General features: G+C 36.7%; 1 protein-coding gene across 1 annotated transcript in view; it reads left to right on the top strand.

Annotated features, from left to right (window-relative positions):
* Positions 1-27471, top strand: part of CFAP70 (cilia and flagella associated protein 70) — a 102214-nt gene that overhangs the window by 45383 nt on the left and 29360 nt on the right. Inside the window, exons 9-16 of the mRNA XM_028109739.2 lie at positions 72-206; positions 12061-12231; positions 12416-12496; positions 14049-14140; positions 16578-16638; positions 16969-17163; positions 18872-19003; positions 23677-23802. Of these exons, the coding sequence (XP_027965540.1) occupies positions 72-206; positions 12061-12231; positions 12416-12496; positions 14049-14140; positions 16578-16638; positions 16969-17163; positions 18872-19003; positions 23677-23802 (993 nt within the window). The remainder of the gene's footprint in view (positions 1-71; positions 207-12060; positions 12232-12415; positions 12497-14048; positions 14141-16577; positions 16639-16968; positions 17164-18871; positions 19004-23676; positions 23803-27471) is intronic.

Genomic DNA, 27471 nt, shown 5'->3' on the forward strand with positions numbered 1-27471 from the left:
TAAGTCAGAGCTCCATACCTTATGCTACATTGCTCTATAGCACTAACAGCTCTCTGGTTTTAATCCTTTAGGCTGATGATGAAAGTCAGCTTTCATTTCATGGTGTGGCTTATGTTAATATGGTCCCATTGCTGTATCCAGGTGTGAAGAGAATTCGGGGAGCTTTTCATGTTTATCCTTACCTAGACAGGACAGTCTATGAAAAGGTAAGAAAAAATTATATAGAAGGTATTATCCTAATTTATTCTTTATGTATGTGTTTATTTACATCTTTAGCATATACATCTTTGCAATTGAAATTTGGAACCAGTTGGTATACTAGGATGTTAAATATAGCACCTTGCAGTCATTCTGTCATTGAACCTTAAAAACTTGAGGATAATAAAAAGTAAAAAACTGGAAACAACCTAAACCTCCATCAACAGGTGAACAGAAAAACAAATTTTGTTGTATATCTATGTAATGAAATACTACTCAGTAGTAAAAAAAGAATGAACTATTGATACATGCAACATGTATGAATCTCAAATGCATTATGCTAAATGAAAGAAGCCAGATAAAAGAGAGTACATAATGTATGATTCCATTAAATAGAATTCTAGGAAAATAGTCTGTAGTGACATAAAGCAGACCAGTGGCTGCTTGTGAACAGGAATAGAGCAAAGGATGGATTATAAAAGAATGTGAGGAAAGTATTAGGGATGAGGGAAATGTTGGTTATCTTGACTGTGGTAATGGTTTCACATGTGTATACATGTGTCAAAATTAATCAAATTGTATACTTTAAATATGTAGTTTATTATATTTCAGTTTTACTCAATAAAGTCAGATACACAATCTTTAGGAAATGAAAGAAGTCTATTGTGTTAAGTATGTAAAAACTTAAATCCATGAGCTGATTAATGAGCTACAATATGTCTCTTTCCATTTTCAGGTGTTAAAATGTTAAAATCATCTATCTTTTTACCTATCTATATGTCTACATATAAATAGAGAATATATATATATTTCCCCAAAGCAAAAAGTCAGTTTTACCATGTTGTTTCTTAGGAGAAAGTGAGTCTATAAAACATAACAATAATAAAAAAAATTACTCTTTCATCATTATTAAGACAGCTATTTTTCAATAATAGAGTCATGAAAGACCTATCATCTATTTACAAACCAACTGAGTAGTAAGTTCTTTCTATATAAGTATCCTTTAATAAAAAATCACACTTATAAGGATGTATCTTAAGGAAATAATTTGATAGGATCAAGAACTCCATATTCATAAAAACTTTTTGGGATCTATAATAGTAAAAACTAAAAACAAGTTTAAATGTCTAATAATAAAGGTTTAGTATATTATTATAAATAAAAATGATAAATTTGTGTCCATTAAATTGTTAATGTTTTATAGATAGTTAAATGGACAAAAAGAATGCCAAAATGTTACATATAGCATAGATCAAAATAAATTCCAAAAGAGTTTATTAAAATAGTTAAATGTGAAGCATATAAAAGTTGAAGTGGCTATTAATTAAAAGATACAAATTCCGGGAAGGCTTCCTAGGCTTGAAAGCAATGAAAGATATAAAAGATTTAGATTACCAAAAAGTGAATAGCTTCTATATGTAGAAGGAGCCATCATAAATAAAATTACAATGTAACCGAAAAACTGGGGGGAATATTTGGATACATATCTGAAAGATGACTATTATTCCTAAAACATAAAGCACTTTATCAAACTAATAAGAAAAACACACCAATTTTTTTAAAGGGCAAAGTACATGAAATAGATCAAAAAGAATAAATGCCAATGGCGAATAAATAAAAGAAGAAATGTTTGGCCTTATCTATAATCAAAAAATTGCAAATTAAAATAATAAAATATCATTTTACCTGTAAAATTAGACAATTCTTTAAAATATGATAATGGGGGTGCCTGGGTGGCTCAGTCCTTAAGCATCTGCCTTCGGCTCAGGTCACGATCCCGGGGTCCTGGGATCGAGCCACGCATCGGGCTCCCTGCTCAGAGGGGAGCCTGCTTCTCCCTCTCCCTCTCCCACTCCACCCACTTGTGTTCCCTCTCTCGCTGTGTCTCTCTCTGTCAAATAAATAAATAAAACCTTTAAAAAATATATGATAATGCCCACTGGTGGCAAAGGTGTAGTAAAACAACAGCTCTCATTCACTGCTAGAAGTGTAAATTAGTACAAACTGCAAAAAAAAAAAAATTGTCAGCATGTATTAAGAAGCTTAGAGTACTTAAATCTTTTCCCATAGTATTCCTACTTCTAGGAATCTATTTCAAGGGAAAAGGTAGAATTGTATCCAGATTTTACTACATGAAGATATTCTTAGGAACCTGAGGGAAACAGTATATCATAATTGAAAGGTTATAGGCCTTGATGTCAGTCAGCCTCTAGTTTGAATTCTGGAACTGCCATTCACTAGCTGGGTGACTTCAGGCAAGTGACTAAGTTTCTCTCAACTTCAGTTTGCTTGTCAGTAAAATTAAGACAATGCTCATTTCCTAGAGTTGTTTTACATATTAAATGAGGTAAGATATGTAAAGCACTAGGGGTATAGTTGACACACAGACATCTTTATCTATTACTTTTATTATATCCATATGGTTGGAGAATATTGTGCATATATTAAAAATTATCCTTATGAAAAATTTAAAAACATGAGAGGATGTATGTGATAGTCTATTAAATAAAAAATCAGGATATAAAATTATATTCAATGTGATCACAACTTTTTAAAAATATATAATCATAATTTTAAATATATATGGAAAATATTAGAGAGGAAATCTTTTTGTCTATGTCTGAGTGAGGAACCTGTCAAATTTTCTATCCACTCACCCCCAAAAGCAACTATAAAGCTGGACAAATTGACAAAAAATCATTTCAGCACTCTGGAAATTGAGCAAAGGCATCAACAAAATGAGAAGTATTAATGCATGAAAAACTATGAAGTTTGTGGAATTCTTGCTTAGGGGTGCTTCTAAAACTTACCTAAGATCTTCCCTATTCCACTCCTTTGGCCTAATCAGTGCAGTGATTCTGCTGCCATAGAAGCTTCACACAATTTGGAGCAGTGGGTTGAGGACCTATGCCCAGTGATGTTGTTGGTTGAAATGGATATCTTGTGGAGAGCAACCAACATAATTGTAATCAGAGTCCCAGGAGAAAAGAAAGAGAGTAAGAGACAGAAATGATACATGAAGAAATAATGTCTGGAAATGACCCATTTTTTTTATTAACATACAATGTATTATTTTTTTCTGGGGTACAGGTCTGTGATTCATCAGTCTTACACAATTCACAGCACTCACCATAGCACATACCCTCTCTAGTGTCCATCACCCAGCCACCCTATCCCTCCCACCCCCCACCACTCCAGCAACCCTCAGTTTGTTTCCTGAGATTAAGAGTCTCTGATGGTTTGTCTCCCTCTCTGGTTTCGTCTTGTTTCATTTTCCCCTCCCTTCCCTTATGATCCTCTGTCTTGTTTCTCAAATTCCTCATATCAGTGAGATCATATGATAATTGTCTTTCTCTGATTGACTTATTTCGCTTAGCATAATACCCTCTAGTTCCATCCACGTCATTGCAAATGGCAAGATTTCTTTTTTTTTTTTGATGGTGCATAATATTCCATTGTGTGTATATATATATATATATATATACACACACACACATATATATATATATATATATATATACACATCTTCTTTATCCATTCATCTGTTAATGGACATCTAGGCTCTTTCCATAGTTTGGCTATTGTGGACAGTGCTGCCATAAACATTGGGGTGCAGGTGCCCCTTCAGATCACTACATTTGTATGTTTGGGGTAAATACCCAGTAGCACAATTGCTTGGTCGTAGGGTAGGTCTATTTTCAACTTTTTGAGGAACCTCCATACTTTTTCCCGAGTGGCTGCACCAGCTTGCATTCCCACCAAGAGTGTAAGAGGGTTCCCCTTTCTCCGCATCCTTGTCAAAATCTGTTGTTTCCTGACTTGTTAATTTTAGCCATTCTGATGGGTGTGAGGTGGTATCTCAGTGAGGTTTTGATTCGTATTTCCCTGATGCTGAGTGATGTTGAGCACTTTTTCATGTGTCTGTTGGCCATTTGGATGTCTTCTTTGCAGAAATGTCTGTTCATGTCTTCTGCCTGTTTCTTGATTGGATTGTTGGTTCTCTGGGTGTTGAGTTTGATAAGTTCTTTATAGATTTTGGATACTAGCCCTTTATCTGATATGTCATTTGCAAATATCTTCTCCCATTCTGTCGGTTGTCTCTTGGTTTTGTTGACTGTTTCCTTTGCTGTGCAAAAGCTTTTTATCTTGATGAAGTCCCAATAGTTCATTTTTGCCCTTGCTTCCCTTGCCTTTGGCAATGTTTCTAGGAAGAAGTTGCTGTGGCTGAGGTCGAAGAGGTTGCTGCCTGTGTTCTCCTTTAGGATTTTGATGGATTCCTGTCTCACATTTAGGTCTTTCATCCGTTTTGAGTCTATTTTTTGTGTGTGGTGTAAGGAAGTGGTCCAATTTCATTCCTCTGATTGTGGCTGTCCAATTTTACCACCACCATTTGTTGAAGAGACTGTCTTTTTTCCATTGGATGTTCTTTCCTGCTTTGTCAAAGATGAGTTGACCATAGAGTTGAGGGTCCATTTCTGGGCTCTCTATTCTGTTCCATTGATCTATGTGTCTGTTTTTGTGCCAGTACCATACTGTCTTGATGATGACAGCTTTGTAATAGAGCTGGAAGTCCGGAATTGTGATGCCACCAGCTTTGCTTTTCTTTTTCAACATTCCTCTGGCTATTTGGGGTCTTTTCTGGTTCCACACAAATTTGAGGATTATTTGTTCCCTTTCTTTGAAAAAAGTTGATGGTATTTTGATAGGGATTGCATTAAATGTGTAGATTGCTCTGGGTAGCATTGACATTTTCACAATATTTGTTCTTCCAGTCAATGAGCATGGAACGTTTTTCCATTTCTTTGTGTCTTCCTCAATTTCTTTCATGATATTCTATAGTTTTCTGAGTACAGATTCTTTGTCTCTTTGGTGAGATGTATTCCTAGGTATCTTATGGTATTGGGTGCAATTGTAAATGGGATTACTCCTTAATTTCTCTTTCTTCTGTCTTGTTGTTAGTGTATAGGAATGCCACTGATTTCTGGGCATTGATTTTATATCTTGTCACTTTACTGAATTCCTGGATGAGTTCTAGCAGTTTTGGGGTGGAGTCTTTTGGGTTTTCCACATAAAGTATCATATCATCTGCAAAGAGTGAGAGTTTGACTTCTTCTTTGCTGATTCGGATGATTTTCATTTCTTTTTGTTGTCTGATTGCTGTGGCTAGGACTTCTAATACTATGTTGAATAGCAGTGGTGATAGTGGACATCCATGCTGTGTTCCTGACCTTAGGGGGAAAGCTCTCAATTTTTCCCCATTGGGAATAATATTCGCTGTGTGTTTTTCATAGATGGCTTTTATGATATTGAGGTATGTACCCTCTATCCCTATACTCTGAAGAGTTTTGATCAAGAAAGGATGCTGTACTTTGTCAAATGCTTTTTCTGCAACTATTGAGAGGATCATATGGTTCTTGTTCTTTCTTTTATTAATGTATTGTATCACATTGATTGATTTGCGGATGTTGAACCAACCTTGCAGCCCAGAAATAAATCCCACTTGGTTGTGGTGAATAATCCTTTTAATGTACTGTTGGATCCTATTGGCTAGTATTTTGGTGAGAATTTTTACATCCATGTTCATCAGGGATATTGGTCTGTAATTCTCCTTTTTGGTGGGGTCTTTGTCTGGTTTTGGGATCAAGGTAATGCTGGCCTCATAAAATGAGTTTGGAAGGTTTCCTTCCATTTCTATTTTTTTGGAACAGTTTCAGAAGAATAGGTATTAATTCTATAAAGGTTTGGTAGAATTCCCTTGGGAAGCCATCTGGCCCTGGGCTCTTGTTTGTTGGGAGATTTTTATTACTGCTTCAATTTCCTCACTGGTTATGGGTCTGTTCAGGTTTTCTATTTCTTCCTGGTTCAGTTTTGTAGTTATATGTCTCTAGGAATGCATCCATTTCTCCCAGATTGTCTAATTTGCTGCCTTATAGTTGCTCATAATATAGTCTTATAATTGTTTGTATTTCTTGGTGTTGGTTGTGATCTCTCCTCTTTCATTCATGATTTTGTTTATTTGGTCCTTTCTATTTTCTTTTTGTTAAGTCTGGCCAGGGGTTTATCAATCTTATTAATTCTTTCAAAGAACAAGCTCCTAGTTTCGTTGATCTGTTCTACTGTTCTTTTGGTTTCTATTTCATTGATTTCTGCTCTGATCTTTATTATTTCTCTTCTCCTGATGGGTTTAGGCTTTATTTGCTGTTCTTTCTCCAGATCCTTTAGGTATAGGGTTAGGTTGTGTATATGAGACCTTTCTTGTTTCTTGAGAAAGGCTTGTATTGCTATATACTTTCCTCTTAGGACAGCCTTTGCAGCATCCCAAGGATTTTGAACAGTTGTGTTTTCATTTTCATTTGTTTCCATGAATTTTTTGAATTCTTCTTTAATTTCCTGGTTGACCCATTCATTCTTTAGCCTCCATGTATTTGAGTTCTTTATTCTCCATCATTTGGTCTTCTAGATCACTAATTCTCTCTTCTGCCTCATTAATCTTAGCAGTTAGAGCCTCCATTTTTGATTGCATCTCATTAATAGCCTTTTGATTTTGACTTGGTTAGATTTAGTTCTTTTATTTCTACTAGAGAAGCGATTCTCTAGTAGCTTCTATGCTTTTTCAAGCCCAACTAGTATCTTTATAATCGTCATTCTGAACTCTAGTTCTGACATCTTTTAATGTCCGTATTGATTAGGTTGCTGGCAGTCGGTACTTCCTCTTGGTCTTTTTTTTTTTTTTTTTGAGGTGAGTTTTTCCATCTTGTCATTTTGTCCAGAGAGTAATAGATGAATGAGAGAACAAAATGCTAACAGGGTAACAACGACCCCAGAAAAATATACACTAAACACATCAGAAGAGACCCAAAACCAGGGGGAAAAGAAAGAAAGAAAAAAAAAAAGAATATGATCTGGCTGGTGAATAGAACAGAGCCACACACTAGATTTTGAGTGTTTTTTTTTGTCTGTTAAAAGAAACTGCCCCCCAAAATTTTAAAGAAAGAAAAACTTATATATATACCAAAATAAGGGTAAATATGATGAAGGGATGGAATATGACTGTAAAGATGAAAAATAAAAAAGATTTTAAAAAAGCAATTGATAAGATAAGTTGGTTGAAAGCAGAAAGAAGAAAAATTAAAAAAAAAAAAAAGAGAGAATGTGATCAGTTGGGAGACTAGAACAAAGCCATACACTGGATTTAGGGTATATTTTCGTCTGTTAGAAGAAACTGTATCCCAAAATTTTAAAGAAAGAAAAACTTATATATATATATAAAAATAAGGTTAAATACAATGAAGGGATAGAATTTGACTGTAAAAATGAAAACTAAAAAAGATTTTTTAAGGGGCACCTGGATGGCTTGGTCATTAAGCATCTGCATTCAGCTCAGGTCATGATCCCAGGGTCCTGGGATCGAGTCCCACATCAGACTCCCTGCTCAGCGGGAAGCCTGCTTCTCCCTCTCCCACTCCCCCTGCTTGTGTTCCCTCTCATGCTGTCTCTCTCTCTGTCAAATAAATAAAATCTTTTTAAAAAATTTTAAAAAGGAATTGATAAGATGTTGGTTGAAAAAAGAAAGAAGAAAAATTAAAAAAAAGAAATAGAAAAAGAAAAAATAAAGAAAATTTTAAAAATTAACTTTGAAAGGCTAAATAATCATGGGGAAAAAGCCATGAATTCTATGTGCTGTATTCCCCTAGCACTGGAGTTTTACAGTTCTCATTAATCAGTAACTGGGTCTTGGCTGGATGTTCTTGCTGATCTTCTCGGGGAGGGGCCTGTTGCAGTGATTCTCTTTGCCCCAGGTGGAATTGCACTGCCCTTGTCAGGGGCCAGGCTAAGTAATCTGCTCAGGTTTGCTCTCGGTAGCTTTTGTTCCCTGAAAGTTTTCCATACAGCTTTGGAGGAGGAGAATGAAAATGGAGGCTTCCCAATCTCTGGCCCCAGAGAAGCCAAGAACTCAGGGCCCCACTCCTGAGTGAGCCCCCAGAGAAAAGCAGTCAGTTACTCCTGTCTCCCTGGTCTCCAGCCTCACTCTGAGCTCACCTGGCCTGTGACCAAACGTTTCTATCTCTGGCACCCAACCCCGTTTGTAGTCTCCAAACCCAGCAGATTCCTACAGTGCACTCCCACGCCGCTCCTCCCCAGGGGAAGAAGGGAAGACTCCCTGGATCTGCCACCTGTTGGGTCCCTGCTCAAAGAGCAGTGGTCTGACTGTGCCACGAATCACGGTTTATGGCAACCCTGAGCTGCGAGCCCACTCCTTGGCTCCATCTTTGCAGCCGGCTTCCCCGTTCCAAAACCTGGGAGCTCTGCCACACTCAGGCACCCCTGGTCTTTCTGTGACCCCGAGGGTCCTGAGACCACACTGTCCCAGTGAGGGTTCCACACCACCCCCCACCCCCTGCTTAGCCACTGGAGTGACGTCCCTCAGTGGAGCAGACTTCTAAAAGTTCCAATTTTGTGCTCCACTGTTCTATCACTTGCCGGTAGCCGGCTGACGGAGGGTCCCTCCCCCAACCCCCCACCCCCCTGGGGTCTGTATTCCCATATTATCACCTGAGATTCACTTCTCCACATGTCCTACCTTCCAGAAAGTTGTCACTTTTCTGTTCATAGAATTGCTACTATTCTTTTCTTCAAACCACTGTTTAGTTTGTAGGTGTTCAGAATGATTTGATAACTAGCTGAATTCCTGGGGCCAGATGAAATTTAGGTCTTCTGCTCCTCCACCATCTTGCTCCTCTCCCTCCAGGAAATGTCCCTTGTTTGATGAATACATTAATCTACATATCCAAGAAGTTCAGAGAATCCCCAGTAGGATAAGCATACAAAGATCTACAATATGGACATTGTAGTGAACTGTTAAAAGACAAAGAGAAAAATTATGAATTCAACAGGAGAAAAACAACTCATTGGTTATACGGGAGCACCAATGTAGTTAACAGCTGATTTTTCATCTGAAACAATGGAATCCAGAAGGCAGTGGAATAATATATTCAAAGTGCTGAATGAAAACTCTAGCAATCCAACCCCTCTGGAAAACAGTATGGATGTTCCTCAAACAGTTGAAATTAGAGCTACCATTCGATCCAGCAATTGCACTACTGGGTATTTACCACAAAGATACAAATGTAGGGACCCAAAGGGGTATGTGCACCTCAATGTTTATAGCAGCAATGTCCACAATAGCCAAACTGTGGAAAGAGCCAAGATGTCCATCGACAGATGAATGGATAAAGATGATGTGGTATATATACACAATGAAATATTATGCAGCCATCCAAAGGAATGAGATCTTGCCATTTGCAACAACGTGGATAGAACTGGAGGGTGTTATGCTGAGTGAAATAAGTCAATCAGAGAAAGACGTGTATCATATGACCTCACTGATATGAGGAATTCTTAATCTCAGGAAACAAACTGAGTGTTGCTGGAGTGGTTGGGGGTGGGAGGGATGGGGTGGCTGGGTGATAGACATTGGGGAGGGTATGTGCTACGATGAGCGCTGTGAATTGTGCAAGACTGTTGAATCACGATCTGTACTTCTGAAACAAATAATGCAACATATTTTAAGAAAAAAGAAAAAGAAGAAGATAGCAGGAGAGGAAGAATGAAGGGGAGTAAGTCAGAGGGGGAGACGAACCATGAGAGATGATGGACTCTGAAAAACAAACTGAGGGTTCTAGAGGGGAGGAGGGTAGGGGGATGGGTTAGCCTGGTGATGGGTATTAAAGAGGGCACATTCTGCATGGAGCACTGGGTGTTATGAACAAACGATGAATCATGGAACACGACATCAAAAACTAAAAAAAAAACTCTAGCAATCAAAAATGAAGGCGAAATAAAGACATCCCAGGATAAACAAATATTGAAAGAATTTGTTACTAACTAACTTGTCTTGGAAGAAACACTAAAGGAAGTTCTTCAGCTGGAAAGGATAGAGCACCAATTGCTAACATGAATCCACCAGAAGAAACAAAAAGCACTAAAAATGGTTAAATTTAAGTTAATATAAAAGATTTTAGAAATATATTTTTCACTTTTACTCTTAATTTCTTGGAAAGACATTATATAAAGCATTACTTATATTGGGTTTATAACATATATAGATTTAATTTATGTGATAATGATAGCATAAAGGAGGGAGGATAGTATGGAACTACAGTGCACTAAAGTTTCTACATTATATCAGAATTAAGTTAGTATCAATGTGATATAGATTGTGATTAGTTAGGATGTCTAAGAAAATCATGTGTGCGTGTACATATACATACACACAAATACATATGTGTATATAAATAAATATATATATATAAACAGGAATTAAATGGGAGCATCATAAATATTTAACATAAAAGAAGGCACTTAAAGGAAGAGCAGAGGAACAAAAAAGACAAGATATAGAAAGCAAATAGCAAAATGGCAAACATACATGTAAATACTTCAACAATAACTTTATATGTAAGTAGCATTAAACACCCCAATGAAAGGATAGAGATTACAAGACCAGATTTTTAAAAATCAAGATTCAATATAATTCTGTGTAAAAACACACTTAGATTCAGATACACATAAATTGTAGTAAAAAGATGGAAAAGATATACCATGCAAATGGAAAATATAACAGCAGAGTGGCTATATTTATATCAGACAAAAGAGACTTCAAGGAAGTATTACTAACAACATAGAATGGCATGTCAGAATGATTAAAGAGTCAACTAATTAGGAAGATAGAATTTACAAAGTATTGTATATAATAAATATATACCTTATAAATGTATACATACCTAACAACAGAACCTCATAGTACTTGAAGCAAAATCCAACAGAACTGAAAGGAGAAATAGGTAATCTGAGGAACATTTAGAAATTTCAATATTCCGATCTCAATACTTGGTAGAAAAACTATACAGAAAATCTATGTTAAACACTAACTTAGCTTAACCCAGAAAATCATTTTTAGGAACTTACCCAAGAGAACTGAAAACCTGCATTTATACAAAGACATGTATGTGACTATTTATAGTATATCAGTGAAACTATCACTGTAATCAAGATAATGTAAATATCCATTACCTGCCCCCCCACCAAAGTTTTCTTGTCTCCCCTATTATCCTCTCATACCTCCCTCCACTCTTCCCCCTCTTTGATTTTTGGTCTGGCTTCTTTCACTCAGCATAAATTGTATTTAGATTTTACCCATGTTGTTTAATTAAAAAATTGTTATGAGATTTTTTTCCCAGTCATTTACTAAAGTTTCAATTTTCTCATACAAAGTTTTTAGTTTGAATTTTAAACCTGCCTTATTTTTCCAATTATACTTGATAAGCCAGTAGTAATTAGATAATATTTCTTATACAGAAATAATCTGAAATTGTGTATCAAAGATTAAAAGCTTTCTGGGAATAAGAGTTATGAAACACCAAAATCAGGCAAGGTTGAAAGGTTTCCTCATAATAATTTAAGATTTTATTTATTTGTCAGAGAGAGAGCACACAAGCAGGGGAAGCGGCAGGCAGAGGGAGAAGCAGGCTCCCCACTGAGCAAGGAGCCCAACATGGGACTCATTCCCAGGACCCTGGGATCATGACCTGAGCTGAAAGCAGATGCGTAGCGGTCTGAGCTACCCAGGAGTCCCACCTCATAATAATTTAAATAATAGGGTAGGCAGCTAACTTTCTATGACGGTTTTACCTGTTCAACAAGTATGGCAATCAATAAAGTTTTTCATTTCCCCTATCTCCCTCTGATTCTACAATGTTGAGATTATCTAGAAAACTGAATGATGTTAAAGAATAATATGTTTCTTTCAAATCTGTCCCATTTGCCTGTGATTCATTGCATTTTTTTGTTGTTTCTTTTCAGACCAAATGTTTATTTAGCTTGTTCCGGGATACTGGCCATCATTTGATTCAGAATAATAAAATAGGAGGAATTAATTCTCCATTGTCTAAACCTGTTGTTTCTAAGAACGTGAAAGAAGAGAAAACAGTCAAAGAAAAGGATATGGATGGAAGGCTTAGGCCTGGGGATTTGGTAGGTTGTTTAGAAGGTGATGATTTTGCTAGTTTTGTTACATTCCAGAGGCTTGCACTGATTTCTTATCTGGCAAATTGCATCAGTTTAGTTTGCATTTTGTTGCAACATAAAGATCATTGTTCCTAACATTGTGAACACCATGTAAGAATTCAGTTTTTGATGTGTGTTCATTTTCTTTCAGCAAGCACCTAGTATAAAATCTCAGAGCTCAGATACTCCTTTGGAAGTTGAATCCTCTCTAAGCCACAATCCAGAAGGACAGGTAACTATGCATAAACAGTTGGAAAATTGAGTATGATATTGTGAAAAATGCTCATTATCTTAGTTACTGTCCCATATTTGCCATGACTAGCTTATGACTTTGGGTAAATTTCTTTGTCTTGTTGAGACTCTCTAAAATGAGCAGGTAGTACCAAATTAACTTTAAGGTCCTTTCTAACATTACAAGTTTATGTCTTTTATTAATTCTCCTATATTATGCACTAGGAGGAATGCAAAGATTTATGATCTGCAGCATTTACTCATCTGCATTCAGGACACTCAGTAGTCTGGTGGGTGAAATAGATCGGTACATAACTAACCATAATACAGAATTTTGCTGAATGCTGTAATAGAGGTACAAATAAAAGGGCTGTGAGGGCTCAGAGAAGACAGATTAATCACTCCTAGGATGGGGCAGTCTCAGAAGGCTACATGGAAGAGGTGGCATCTGCACTAAGTAGTGAAAGATTAAGAGAACAATTTGCCAGATGAAGATGAGGGAGTAGGCATTTCAGGGCCGGGGAATAACTTGAGTCAAGGCACAAAGAAGGTAGCAGAATTTGGAGTATATCACTTAATTTAGTGTATGGAGTAGAGAAATGAAAAGAAAGGAGAGATTGTAGAAGGAGGTGAGAAAGGAGAGGCTGCACTGAGTTGTAGAAAGGCTTGTTGTTGAAAGCCTTGCTAAAAAGTTTGGCCTTCATTATATAGGTGATGAGGGACTCTTGAGCTTCATCTGGGAGACTCACATGAAAGGTTTTTAAGTTATGTGGAAATAAGACCTTATATGTATTTCAGGGCAGAACTCTTACAAGGATGTGAAAAAGAGAAAGAAATTGGGGAGGGGGCTTCAAATATCAGTTTATAGGTTTTTATTATAATACAGATGAGTGTTAGTGCCAGTTTGATTTAGAGAAGATGTTGTAGTAAAGAAAGAAACTTGAAGAGGCAATATCTGGAATTGGGAAGTTTGAGGGTGCTGAGGAAGAAAAGCTAAAGATAACTCAGGTTTCAAGCCTTACCTTCTAGAAGGATGACAAAATCATTAAGAGAAAAGTCAAAAGAGAGGTCAATATAAGGGAAATGATAAGTTCAATTTGGGACATGTTGTATTTAGGATGCTGGCAAAATTCTGGGTAGAAATGTCCATCAGGTTGCAGTTGGTAGATGGTGATGTGGATGCTGTGAGTGGGAATATCAGAATGTTATGTGAATATTTCCACAGGACTTGGAAGGTTTGGTGGCAGAAGGAATAGAATTCACTTAAAACAGTTCCAAGAAAAGCATGAACAAGTTAAACAGTGCTTCAGCTGAGATAAAAGTTTCCAAGAATAAAACTGAAAATGCTTTTCTGCAAGAGATAACCACTGTTACTATTTTCTTTCCAGTTATTTTTCTATATTAAAAATATTTTGACGGTCAGGATCATGCTATATACATATAGTTGTATATGCAGTTTTCTTACATGTAAATGTTTTCTTATGTTACTAAAATTTGTTCATAAATATCTGTTTTTAATGGAAAGAATAAATTAGAGAAAAATATCTTTACAGCAATATGTAGAAGCAGGGACATACATTGTGTTGGAGATTCAGCTGGACAGAGCCTTGGTTCCACAGCGAATGCCAGAGGAGCTAGCCAGAAGGTATGTAGAAATGGTTCTTATACTTGTTTTACAAACACATTTTAGGTATATATAAAAGGAATTCAGACTGTCCCCATAAATATAATTTTCCTAGGCTAACTAGCAGAAAGTTTTCCAGTTTTTTTCCTCAGATGAAATTTCTTTTGTTACTGTTGTTTTCTTATTACAAAAGCAGTATATGCTCATTATAAAAAAAATCAAGATTAGGAGAAAATTGATATCAGCAAGTATATAAAAACACTCAGATTTCTACTCACCCAGTGATAGCTACTTTAAAAAAAACTGGTATTTATCCTTCTGGAATTATTGTAAAGTTTCTGTATTATACACATACACCACAAACATACACACCCATGTCACATATAAATAAATGTAATTTTTAAAAACGGTTTTTTTATTGTACCATAGTGCTTTGATTGTGTTTCTAGAAAATTGTCCATTTCATCTAGGTTATCCACTTTGTTGATATATAATTGTCCATGATATTCTCTTATTATTCTTTTTATCTCTATAAAATGGGGAGTAATGTTCCTGCAGAGCCAGACAGGAGGCTTGATTTCACCACCCTGAGATTATGACCTGAGCCAAAATCAAGAGTCAGACACTGAACAAACTGAACCACCCAGGTGCTACTGTCACAGATTACATTTTTATACATTTTTGTGCCCATTAGCAAAGATTTCTAACTACTATTTTATGCTTTTACCTTCTAAAAACAAGTAAACAGGAGTTACAAACCAAAAGTACAATAATAATGGCTTTCATATTTACCTTTACCAGTGTTCCTTATTTCTTCTGTTACCTTCCAGTTACTGACTAGTGTCCTTTCATTTCAGCCTGAAGGGCTCCCTTTAGCATTTCTTATAGATTAGATCTTACTAATAGACTCTTAGTTTTTGTTTATTTTGTTAATTTTTTCTTCATTCTTGAAGGGTAATCTGCTGTATATAGAGTTTTTGGTTGGCATTTTTTTCTTCCAAAACTTTAAATATGTTACCCTAGTACTTCCTGGCCTCTATGGCTGGTGTTATTCTTATTGACATTATTGAAATTATCTGTTTATCTTATGTGACTAGTCACTCCTCTCACTGCTTTTTGAGTTTTTCTCTTGTCTTTGGCTTCTGACAATTTGAATACAACGCTCTTAGTATAGATCTATTCAAGTTTGTTCTGCTTGGAAATTGTTATGCTTCTTGGATGTATAGATTCTTGCCTGTATTTTCCTTATCCCAGATATCTACACAACTTGCTTCCTCACTTCCCTGAGGTCTTTACTCAAATGTTACCATCTCAGTAAGTGTCTTGATGAAATGTGTTTCCCTACTTCACCACCTTAGTCCCCAACATAGTCTTTCTGCCTTCCTGCATTATTTTTCTCCATGGCACATATCACTAACATATTTATCTTAATTATTGTCTTTCTTTCCCCACTAGCATATAAGCTCCATGAAGGCAGGAATTTTTGTCCTAATTTGTTTAATGCTCTATCCCCAATACTTAGAAAAGTGCCTGATGGATGGTAGACACTCAGTATATATTTTGAATGAGTGAGTAAGTAACATTGTCTCTGGAGAGGAAATTGGTGACTGGACAACAAGATTGTCAACAAGCTCAATGACAAGGAGACAATTTAGTATATATTGTTTTATACCTCATAAGTTTTGAATCGTAGGATATATTACCTATTAAGATAAATAAAATTAAAATTAGAAACAATGAACAGAGGTATACAATTACATAAGACCTATTAAAGGAAAACTGAATTTGTGAATTTGATTGTAAACTTTAAGGCAGTACTATATACTTCAGCAGGAATCTGCAACTATAAGGAAGAAGAGCTAAGAATTTAATTTCCTCTAGTTTTTATAAGGTATCCTGAAAATGGAAGGTAGAAGTTTTGGCATAAGTAGGTTGACAGTAACAAAATATATTCTCTTAATCAGCACAACATCTGATATCATTATTGTAATTTAATGCAGTCATAAATTATGTGTATCAAGAGGACACTTTTTATCCTAGATGGAGAGGAAAGAAAAGCATTCACTTGCCTGTACCATTTAGATTTCCAAAACTTCATTCTTTCAGAGACTCTACAGAGTGCACCTAAAATCATAACATCTGTTTCTTGCCAACTCTCAAGTCAAGCTGTCTTTTGAGTGCAATAGCAGTTTTAAAAAAATATGTAAGAGTAAAACCAGGGCTCAAATTAACGCAAAGTACAACTTCGCTACTTTTCGAGTAGCTGCTTCCTGGCTTCTTTCCTATCTAGTTCATAGCTGTATACTGTTGTATGGTTCACATCTAGGCTTTTACATGAGAGAATTGCAGTGCTCAAGTGTGAAACTCCAATACAGGCCCTTCGGAAGTAGGAATAAGAGAACATAAATCTGCAGATAATAAAATTTGTTTTTGTTTTTGTCATTTTTTCCTGGTACAGGGTCAAGGAAATGATTCCTCCAAGGCCGCCTCTTGCCCGTCGGACAGGAGGAGCTCAGAAGGCAAGTGCCAAAGCCAAGATGAAACTATAAGTAATAAGGTGTTGAGTGCACCTATTTGAAAATAAGGCATGGACTCTTCAGTATGTTTTCTAGAAGGGGTGAGAAATTGTAGCTTCTCATATTTCTCTTCCTGGTTCTGTTTGTGACCAGTGACATACAATGAATAGTGAATAGTATTTAATCCTTTGGCTGGTAGTCTCTGACCTGAAAAGTAAAGGGCAATTTTTACCTAAAACATTATGGAATATAAAACCCAATCCAGTTTCAGAGTTCCATTATATATCTTGATCTCTTCGAGGCCTCTTTACCAGACATTTTGTATTTTTCTAGGCGGTGAGTGACTACCACATGCAGATCAAGAATATATCTAGAGCTATTCTGGATGAGTATCATAGGATGTTTGGAAAACAGGTGGCCAAACTGGGGAGTGATATGGATAGTGAAACTGTGGAGGAGCAGAAGTGCCTGCTCAACTATGAACTTAACTGCTCTGGAAAATACTTCGCTTTCAAAGAACAACTCAAGGTAAATATTCCTTTAATTGTTCAGTGGATTTTTATGAAGCATCTTCTCTACATTCCTAATTATTAGTTGTTCTCTGGTCATGTTCAGCTACGCTTCCACCATTCTTGCTGTTGGTGCTAAGAGTTATGTTCTGTCTGATGGAATATGAGAAGCTCCACTTGTGGAAAGCCTTGGAATGGTTAAGTATCCTTTCCAAGTGTGAGCTTTTAAGAAACTAAGTCTTTACTTGAGGCTAGGCCAGATTTTGAGCCAGGTTTCATGTTACTGTAGCAGGCAGAAACTCTGTGCCTGGTACTAATTCCATGACTAATCATCTGTCTTCCATTACCTTTCTATAGTCCACAGAATCACTAAGATTTGAGAAATATTTACTTAATAATAATTTCCTACATAATAATGATTAACATTTATTGAGTGTTTGCTGTACACCAGACAAATTTTTTAAAAATTTATTTGACAGAGAGAGACACAGCAAGAGAGGGAACACAAGCAGGGGGAGTGGGAGAGGGAGAAGCAGGCCTCCCACCGAGCAGGGAGCCCAACGTGGGGCTCGATCCCAGGACCCTGGGACCATGACCTGAGCCAAAGGCAGACGCTTAACGACTGAGCCACCCAGGCACCCCACCAGACAAATTTTTAAATGTTTTGTATTTTACTAATTTAATCCTAACAATAACCCTATGAGGTAGATATTCCTCATTTTACAGGTGGAGAAATGCAATATTAATTGGTTAAGTAATTTCCCTAAGGTCATAGAACTAGTAAAGGTTAAAGATGGGACTCAAATTCAGGCAGCCTTCTTGCTCCAGAATTTCACATTCTTAACTGCTACACCAGATTGCCTGTCTGTGCACATTTACTATGTGTCCTGTACTGTACTTAACAGATACAAAGAAAGCACATGGAAATAATAGGGTGAAAAACAACTGATGCTCATGGAGGTTAGGAGCTCTTCTCAGTAGGTGGCATAGTCACAACTTAGTTTGATTCCTGGTTCTACCATTACTAGCTGGATGGTCAAATAACTTTACCTCTCTGAGCTTTAATTTCTTTGTGTAACTATGAGCAATAATACTAATACTATCACATTATAAGAATTAAATAATATGATGCATGGAAAGTGCTTAGTACAAAACCTGGCAATAATTTTAGCTGGGGTGGGGGAGCTGTCATGGCTATAGCAATATGTTATTTGTACAGCAATTTAAGCTTCACCACCTACCTGTTATCTTTCTTTGGCTTCTCAATCATCTTCTGAAGTAAGATAGTAAGACCAGAATACACATCCATATAACAAATGAGGAAAATGAGGTAGTAACTTTAATTTTTGAGGTGGTACAGTGGCAGGATTAGAACTAGAATCCCATTCTCCAGACTATCAAATCAGGCCTTTTCCTCTTGTATCATGTGGTCACCATGAGAGATGTAATGCATAAACCTAGAGGTCTTCTTTAGCTCTATGGCTCTCTTCAAATGATATGAGTTCTGCATTGACCATACTAGAGATGATGTCAAGAAGAGAAGTCATGCAGAGTATGTTGATTGGTGGAAAATCAGAGACCTGACATTCTAGCAGTTACCAAGGGAGAAATCAATCACTTTCTGAAGTTCTGATGGGCCTTAGACCAGAAAGAAGCTCAAGGGAAACCTGTGTTGTCAGCATGGTGCTGGACTTTATAATCAAATGGATGATCTATGTCTCTTACAGCATGCCGTAGTAAAGATTGTGAGAGAGAAGTATTTGAAGACGACATCATTTGAAAGCCAGGAGGAACTGCAGACATTTATTAGTGAGCTCTATGTGTTCTTGGTGGATCAGATGCATGTGGCCTTAAACCAGGTAGGTGCTCAAGAACTAAGAGCCCTTACTTTTCTCCGTAGGACATCAGGGTCTCTGAATGATTCCTTCCTTCCTTGCTTCCTTTCTTCCTTCATTCAGCAAACATTTATGAGGTGTCTACTCTGTGCTAGGCACTGACAAAAGTGAATAAGAAACTGCCTAAATTATAAAACTAATTTTGGGGAGAACAAGAGAGAATAATTCAACTTCCTGGCATAATAACTTTCATAACTGTCATAAATGTGATGGATGAAAGAAATATATAAAATCAGCTAATTAAATTATAAAACAAAAATCATCTACTTATTCTGTGAATGTGTGCAATTCTCAGTTTGCTCTCCATGATTGGCAATCAAAACTAAGAAACATTATGAGCTTTCAGATATTATACCTGAATGACAATGACACTTCAAACATGTCTTTTCTTTTTTTTTTTTTTCAGAGAGGTGGGTGAGTAGGGGCAGAGGGAGAGGAGGAGAGAAGAGACTCCCAAGCAGGCTCCCTGTGCATTGCGGAGCCCCACACAGGGCTCGATCTCACAACCCTGAGATCATGACCTGAGCCCAAATCAAGAGTCAGACGCTTAACCCACTGAGCCACCCAGATGCCCCTAAACAGGCCTTTTCTATTTGACTGATAGCCTGCTCTTCTCCCATTTGTCTGTTTCTATCTATATTTGCACAGCTTGCATCTTGTCTTCATTTGCTCATTTTTGAATGTATACAGTTGTGGTTTATTTGAAAACAATGACAAAAATCAAAGTCTTTTTGTCCCCTTGGTAGTCTCTAAGTAGCCATGCTTCCTCAAGCCCTCTATTCTATGTTTTTTTCCTTTACTGTTGTTTTCTTCTCTGTCACCATTACTTTTTCTTTCACCTTGTCCAGCCTTTCTGGAAGAGGAAGGTGAGGAGTATCTGATATCCTAGGATTAAGAAAACAATCCCACCTTGGGCACAGATGATTTGGATAAATTGCCTTGAGAATTGAGCATGAGATAGTATTTACTGTTGTGTTGTTTCCCAAGGAATCCCTGTCTAGTAGAGGAGAGAGACATCAAATACAAATAAGTGCAGTAGGGCTAGGTAAGTGCTGTGGTAGGGATGTGTCCATGGTAGAGTAGGTTAGGGGATGCCTAAAGAAAGAGTGATCAACTTCACCCTGAGACCTGTCAGGAAAGGATTCACAGAAGAGCTGTGTCTTGAGCCTGAAGGCTAAAAAGTTCTCCAGATAGATGTTTCAGAGCATTTGAGTCATAGGGAACATCACAAAAGCTTGGAAGATTGGAAGTGTATGGCATATACAGAAACTGCATATAGTTTAGGAGCAGAGGTTGAAGTGGTTAAGGGACATAGAAGTAGGAGGTGAAGCCAGGGATCAGTTCCAGGTAGGGGGATTGAGAATGTGGTTGGAAGCCTTATATGCCACACAAAGAAGTTTTGACTCTTTCCCTTATTAGCATTTGGAAGCAATAAATTTAATTATTTTATAAGGGGAATAATATGATCAGATCCACATTTTATGAAAAACACTCTGATAGCAGTATGTCAGGTGGGTTAGATGTGGTGAAACTGGTGGTGTTAACTGGTTATTATGTAGTAATAAAGGGGTCAAAGATTCTTAAGTTTAGGGCTCAGTGACTGGGTAGCTGGTAGAACCATTAACCAGGACAAGAAATACAACACAAGTGAATTTGGTAGGAGGCAGGTGATGTTGAAATCACTTTTGAACATTGGTTCTTATAAGGTTTTTCTCAAGAGAGAGATCTGAACTGTAGATGAGATTTGGGGAGCCATGAGTATATATAGGCATACCTTGGAGATATTGACAGTTTGGTTCCAGACCACCACAGTAAAGCAAATATCACAATAAAGCAAGTCAAATGAATTTTTTGGTTTCCCAGTGTATATAAAGTTTACACTATACTGTAGTCTATTATGTGTGCAATAGCATTATGTCTAGAAAAACAATGTACAAACCTAAGTTAAAAATACTGTATTGCTAAAAAATGCTAACCATCATTGAGATTTCAGTGAGTCCTAACCTCAGATCACAGATCACCATAACAAATATAATTAACAATGAAAAAGCTTGAATTACTGTGACAATTACCCAACTGTGACACAGAGACACAAAGTGAGCAAATGCTATTAGAAAATGGCACCGATAGACTTGCTTGACACAGAGTTACCACAAACCTTCAATTTGTAAAACAAAAAACAAAAAACAATATCTGTAAAGTGCAATAAAAGATGATATGCCTGTAGGTGCTAGTTAAACTATGGTCATAGATGAAGATGCTGAGAAAAACATGAGAGAGAAGTGAGCTGTCAGTGGAACCCTATCAAACACCAGCATTTAAGGGATGGATGAGTAAAAGAATTAATAAAGGAGATAAGTGAATTGTTAAAAAGGCAGAAGAGCCAGAAGACAGTGGTATCACAGAAGCTAAGGGAAGAGAATTTTAAGAAGAAAAAGTAGTCAACAATGTCAAATATTCCTAGTAGTTCATGGGGAGGGGGAATTGGAACAAGGTGATCAAAAGATATAAACCTTGAGTTACAAGATAAACAAGTACTAGGGATGTAATGTATAGCATGATGACTAGAGTTAACACTGTTGTATGATATATGTGAAAGTTGTTAAGAGAGTAAATCCTAAGAGTTCTTATCACAAGAAAAAAAATTTTTTTTCTTTTTATTGTGTCCATTTGAGATGATGCATACTAACTAAACTTATTGTGGTAATTATTTTACAATATATGTCTGTCAAACCATTATGCTGTATGACTTAAACTTACACAGTGATGGATGTCAATTATATCTCAATAAAACTGGGGGGAAAAACACAAAATTTGAAAAGTTTTCATTGAATCTGAAAATAAGGAGATTATTAACTTTTACATAGTAATATCAGTGAGCTAATGGAATGGATTCAAATTATAATGAATTATGGAGTAAATGAGTGATTAGGAAGCAGGTGAATATAAATTCAAGAAGTTGGAAGATGAAAGGAAGGAGGGGGGAAGTAGAAGCTAGAAATTATAAAGATTTTCTTTTTAAGCTGGAGATGCCTTTAGCATGTCCATAGGTTTGGGAAAAGGAGTCAGCAGATGGGAAGAAATTGAAAATAGAAGGAAAGAGAATAATTGATGGCAATCCCAGGGTATATACAAGTGGGAAAGGATCAAGAACAGAGAAGGATGTGATGCTTCTTCCTCAGACTGAAAAGAAAGAGATACAATGGATGCAGAAATAAACTCTTCCAATGTGGGGTTCATAAGTTGAGGGATTTCTGGCCTAATGATCTCCATTTACTCTGTGAAGTGATGTCTTTTCTGACAGTGAAGAGAATAATGTTTGAATAAAAAGCCTGAAGAAAGAGAAGAAAATTTAGATACTGCATCATCGCATAATGGAATATGTTGTTGAACAAGGACAACTACATAGATTTTGGAGAGTATGAAAGGCCTTCGGCTAAGGCTGAATGCCAAAGAATCTGTGGCAGCTCAGATATTTCTTTATGTATGCAATTTTCCTCAGGACCTGTTAGCAGCTCTTGTCTAAGAATGAAGAAGTCAGATAGTAGGATTGTTTTAATTTGGGAGTCTTCAGACCAAGTGCAGGAGAAGGACAAGGATGCCTGGAACCTGAGTGTGCTGATGGGAGAGTAGTATGAGTGGGTGGTCATGAGGTCCAGGCTTACCCATTGGGAAAGGTAGGCATATTGGAAATGAAGGAAATGAAATCAGAGAGCAGTTTTCAGGGGATAAAGTGACAAAAACACTGAAGGCTTGTAACGCAGATTCTGGGAGTGGGATATTAGAGGTAGAGTATTTCTGGTTTGGGCAATGAAGTGTGTTGCTGGACAGATTTGGAGGTCAAGATCATCAAAATTAAAAATAACAACAGAGGCATTAATCCATGATCAGGAGCTCTCTTTGGCCCATGTCAAATTTAGCTTTACTCTCTACATCCCTTAACAACTCTACTTGTTAATGTTACTGATAATTTTTTTACTTCTAATTAAAGAATTTAGGGCAATCTTCCTTGGCAATAGCTTCTGATCCAGGAGATTACTTATTATACCAGAACTGCTTTCCTGAATGGGTACATAGGGTATAATATTTTTCTGGGTTTTCTCCTACCTTTCTGGCTATTTCTAAAATGTGTCCTTTTTGGGATTTGCTTACATATCTCGCTAAAAGTACAGAAACAACTTCCAAAGCTTCACCCTTAATCTCCTGGTTTTTTTTGATGTTTGAAGACTCTCGCTAGTGCTTGCTAACCTTCTTCATGTCATGGCACCTAAAAATGATAATATTTGTCCCGTACACTAGAGAAAATATAGGAAGTTGTTTGAGGTAGAAGGAGGCTTACTTAGAGATTTTGACTTCCCTGAAGGTTGAGGAGAACAGTTCTGCTCAAATTAATTTTTACTTACTTCTGTGAGCTTAGATTGTTGGTATTCAGATACCTGAACTTCTCTTTCTTGATATTTCTTGATACCCTTGATATTTCTCTCTTGGTTCATTCTCACTCTCACTATATTGGCAAGACTATAAGAAACCCCAATAGCATTTTCAACCTCATAACTGGGGTCTCACGTCTAGTTTATTCTTATAAGACTCTCTACTTGTAATTGCTTTGTTTTGTTTAACATCTTGATGTTGACAAGACCATGCCAGATGATATCCAAGGCGCTGTTTCAACCATTTATACAAGCAGTGAACAGCTTCGACTCTTTGCATTTGAAGCAGAAGTAAATGAGAACTTTGAAATGGCAGCAGTGTATTACGAAGAGGTAATTAAATGTCTTCCCAGGGATAGTTGTTACTATTATTTGTATAATATGGGTATAACAAATAGTTTTTAATTATTTAAAACCCAACAGGACTGACAAAAGGATAGACACATAAGTCAATAAAATAGAGTCTAAAAATAGGTCCACATAAATAAGACCATTATATTTTTGACAGAGGTATAAAGGAAATTCAATAGAGAAAAGCCAGTCTTTTAAAAAAAAAATGGTATTAGAACTGTTGGTCATCCATATGCAAAAAAAAAAAAAAAAACTCCCCAAAACAAAAAACTTTGACTTAAACCTCAAACACTGTATAAAAAATCAACTTAAGGGGCACGTCGGTGACTCAGTTGGTTGAGCATCCAACTCTTGATCTTGGTCAGGTCTTGATCTCAGTGTCGTGAATTCAAGCCCCATGCTGGGCTCCAGGCTGGGTGTGGAGCCTACTTAAAAAAAAAATCAACTTAAAATGAACCATAGATCTGAATGTAAAACATAAAACTATAAAAATTTTAGAAGAAAACAAAGGAGAAAGTCTTCATGACCTGGAGTTTAGGTAAAGAGTTCTTGAACATGACACAAAAGCATGATCATAAAAGAAAAATAGGATAAATTGAACTTCATCAAAATTAAAAATGTGTGCTCTCTGGGCTCAGACCTAGTTTGTGGGAAACATGGCTAAATGCACCAAGAAGGTCAGAATCATGGGTGAAAATACAGGACCGTTATGGTGCCTCCCTCAGGAAAATGGTGAAGAAGATTGAAATAAGCCAGCATGCCAAGTATCCTTGCTCCTTCCGTGGCAAAACCAAGATGAAAAGATGATCTGTGGGGATCTGGCATTGCGGCTCCTGCATGAAAACCGTCGCTGATAGTGCCTGGACCTACAACACCACTTCTGCCCTCACAGTAAATTCTGCCATCAGATGACTGAAGGAGTTGAAAGACCAGTAGAAGCTCCACCATATGAAACATTGATAGCCTATAATAAATGGGTTAATTTATGTGCAAAATTACTTTGGCTTGTTGTTAAATTTATTAATTAGATCTTTCAATTTGTGTTGCATTAGTTTTGCTTTCTCAAAGGACTTGGAAATTAAAACTCCTTCTAATTTTTATTGGAAAAAAAATTAAAAATGTGTGCTCTGTAAAAGATACTATTAAGAGAAAGAAAAGAAAAGGTATGGACTAGGAAAAAATATCTGCAAAACATAAATGACAAAGGATTTGTATCCAGAATATTAAGAACTCCCAAGATTCCCCCAGGTTTGTTTTTCTTTTTCAACATTTCCTTGGCAGTTCGGGGTCTTTTCTTTTTCCATACAAATTTTAGGATTGTTTGTTCCAGCACTTTGAAAAATGTCATTGGAATTTTGATGGGGATGGCCTTGAAGGTATAGATTGCTCTGGGTAGCATAGACATTTTAACAATGTTAATTCTTCCGATCCATGAGCATGGAATGTTTTTCCATCTTTTTGTGTCTTCTTCAATTTCTTTCATGAGTGTTCTGTAGTTCCTAGAGTATAGATCCTTTACCTCTTTGATTAGGTTTATTCCAAGGTATCTTATGGTTTTTGGTGCTATTGTAAATGGAATTGTTTCTCTAATTTCTCTTTCTACAGTTACATTTAGTGTATAAGAAAGCAACTGTTTTCTGTGCATTGATTTTGTATCCTGCCACATTACTGAATTGCTGTATGAGTTCTAGTAATTTGGGGGTGGAGTCTTTTGGGTTTTCCACATAAAGTATCATGTCATCTGCGAAAAGAGAGAGTTTGACTTCTTCTTTGCCAATTTGAATACCTTTTATTTCTTTTTGTTGTCTGATTGCTGTGGCTAGGACTTCTAGTACTATGTTGAACAATACTGGCATCCTTGTCGTGTTCCTGATCTTAAGGGAAAGGCTCTCAGCTTTTCCCCACTGAAGATGATATTCGCTGTGGGTTTTTCATAGATGGATTTTATGAACTTGAGGAATGTTCCCTCTATCCCTATGCTCTGAAGAGTTTTAATCAGGAAAGGATGCTGCATTTTGTCAAATGCTTTTTCTGTATCAATTGAGAGGACCATATGGTACTTCTCTCTCCTCTTATTAATGTGTTCTTTCACATTGATTGATTTGCGAATGTTGAACCAACCACCCTTGCATCCTGGGGATAAATCCCACTTGGTCATGGTGGATGATCCTTTTAATGTATTGTTGGATCCTATTATCTAGGATTTTGTTGAGGATTTTGGAATCCATACTCATCAGGGATATAGGTGTGAAATTCTCCTTTTTGATGGGGTTGTTGGCTGGTTTGGGGATTAAGGTAATGCTGACCTCATAGAATGAGTCTGGAAGCTTTCCTTCTGTTTCTGTTTTTTGAAACAGCTTCAGTAGAATAGGTATTATTTCTTCTTTGAATGTTTGGTAGAATTCTCCAGGGAATCCATCAGGCCGTGGACTCTTGTTTTTTGGGAGGTTTTTGATCACTTGCCCAATTTCAAGCTATATTACAAAGCAGTGATCACCAAGACAGCATGGTACTGGCATAAAAACAGACATATAGACCAATGGAACAGAATGGAGAGCCCAGATATGGACCCTCAACTCTATGGTCAAATAATTTTCGACAAAGCAGGAAAAAATATGCAATGGAAAAAATCCTAGAGGAGAACATAGGCAGTAACCTCTTTGACATTGGCCACAGCAACTTCTTTCAAGATACATCTCCAAAAGCTAGTGAAACAAAAGCAAAAATGAACTTTTGGGACTTCATCAAGATAAAAAGCTTCTGCACAGCAAAGGAAACAGTCAACAGAACAAAGAGGCAACCCACAGAATGGGAGAAGATATTTGCAAATGACACTACAGATAAAGGGCTGGGATCCAAGATCTATAAAGAACTTCTCAAACTCAACACCCAAAAACCAAATAATCAAGTCAAAAAAATGGGCAGAAGACATGAAAAGACACTTCTCTGAAGAAGACATACAAATGGCTAACAGACACATGAAAAAATGTTCATCATCATTAGCCATCAGGGAAATTCAAATCAAAACCACACTGAGATACCACCTTACACCAGTCAGAATGGCAAAAATGGATAGGGAAAGAAACAACAAATGTTGGAGAGGTTGTGGAGAAAGGGGAACCCTCTTACACTGTTGGTGGGAATGCAAGTTGGTACAGCCACTTTGGAGGGGAAGGAGGGGGATGGGTTAGCCCAGTGATGGGTATTAAGGAGGGCACGTACTGCATGGAGCACTGGCTGTTATACGACAACAATGGATCGTGGATCACCACATAAAAAACTAGTGATGTATTGTATGGTGACTAACATAACATAATAAAATTTAAAAAAGAAAAAAAAAGAACTCCCAAGATTCAACAATAGAAAAACAACTAAATAAAAATGGGCAAATGATTTGAACAGGTATTTCACTAAAGAGGACATAAATATGATAAATAAGAACATGAAAAAATATTCAATATCATTAGCCTTTAGGGAAGGCAAATTCAAACCACAATAAGGTGCTACTACAATTGATTAGAATTACTAAAATGAAAAATGGTGACAATATGAGGTGCTGGTGAGGATACAAAGGAACTGGAACGCTCACACTTTGCTGGAGGAAGTGCATAATGATAAAGCAACTCTGAAAAATAGTTTGGCAGTTTCTTA

This window comes from Eumetopias jubatus, unplaced genomic scaffold, assembly GCF_037043125.1.
Source record: "Eumetopias jubatus isolate StellerSeaLion01/CBP00866 unplaced genomic scaffold, mEumJub1_p1.0 scaffold_17, whole genome shotgun sequence".
In the NCBI taxonomy this organism is placed as follows: Eukaryota; Metazoa; Chordata; class Mammalia; order Carnivora; family Otariidae; genus Eumetopias; species Eumetopias jubatus.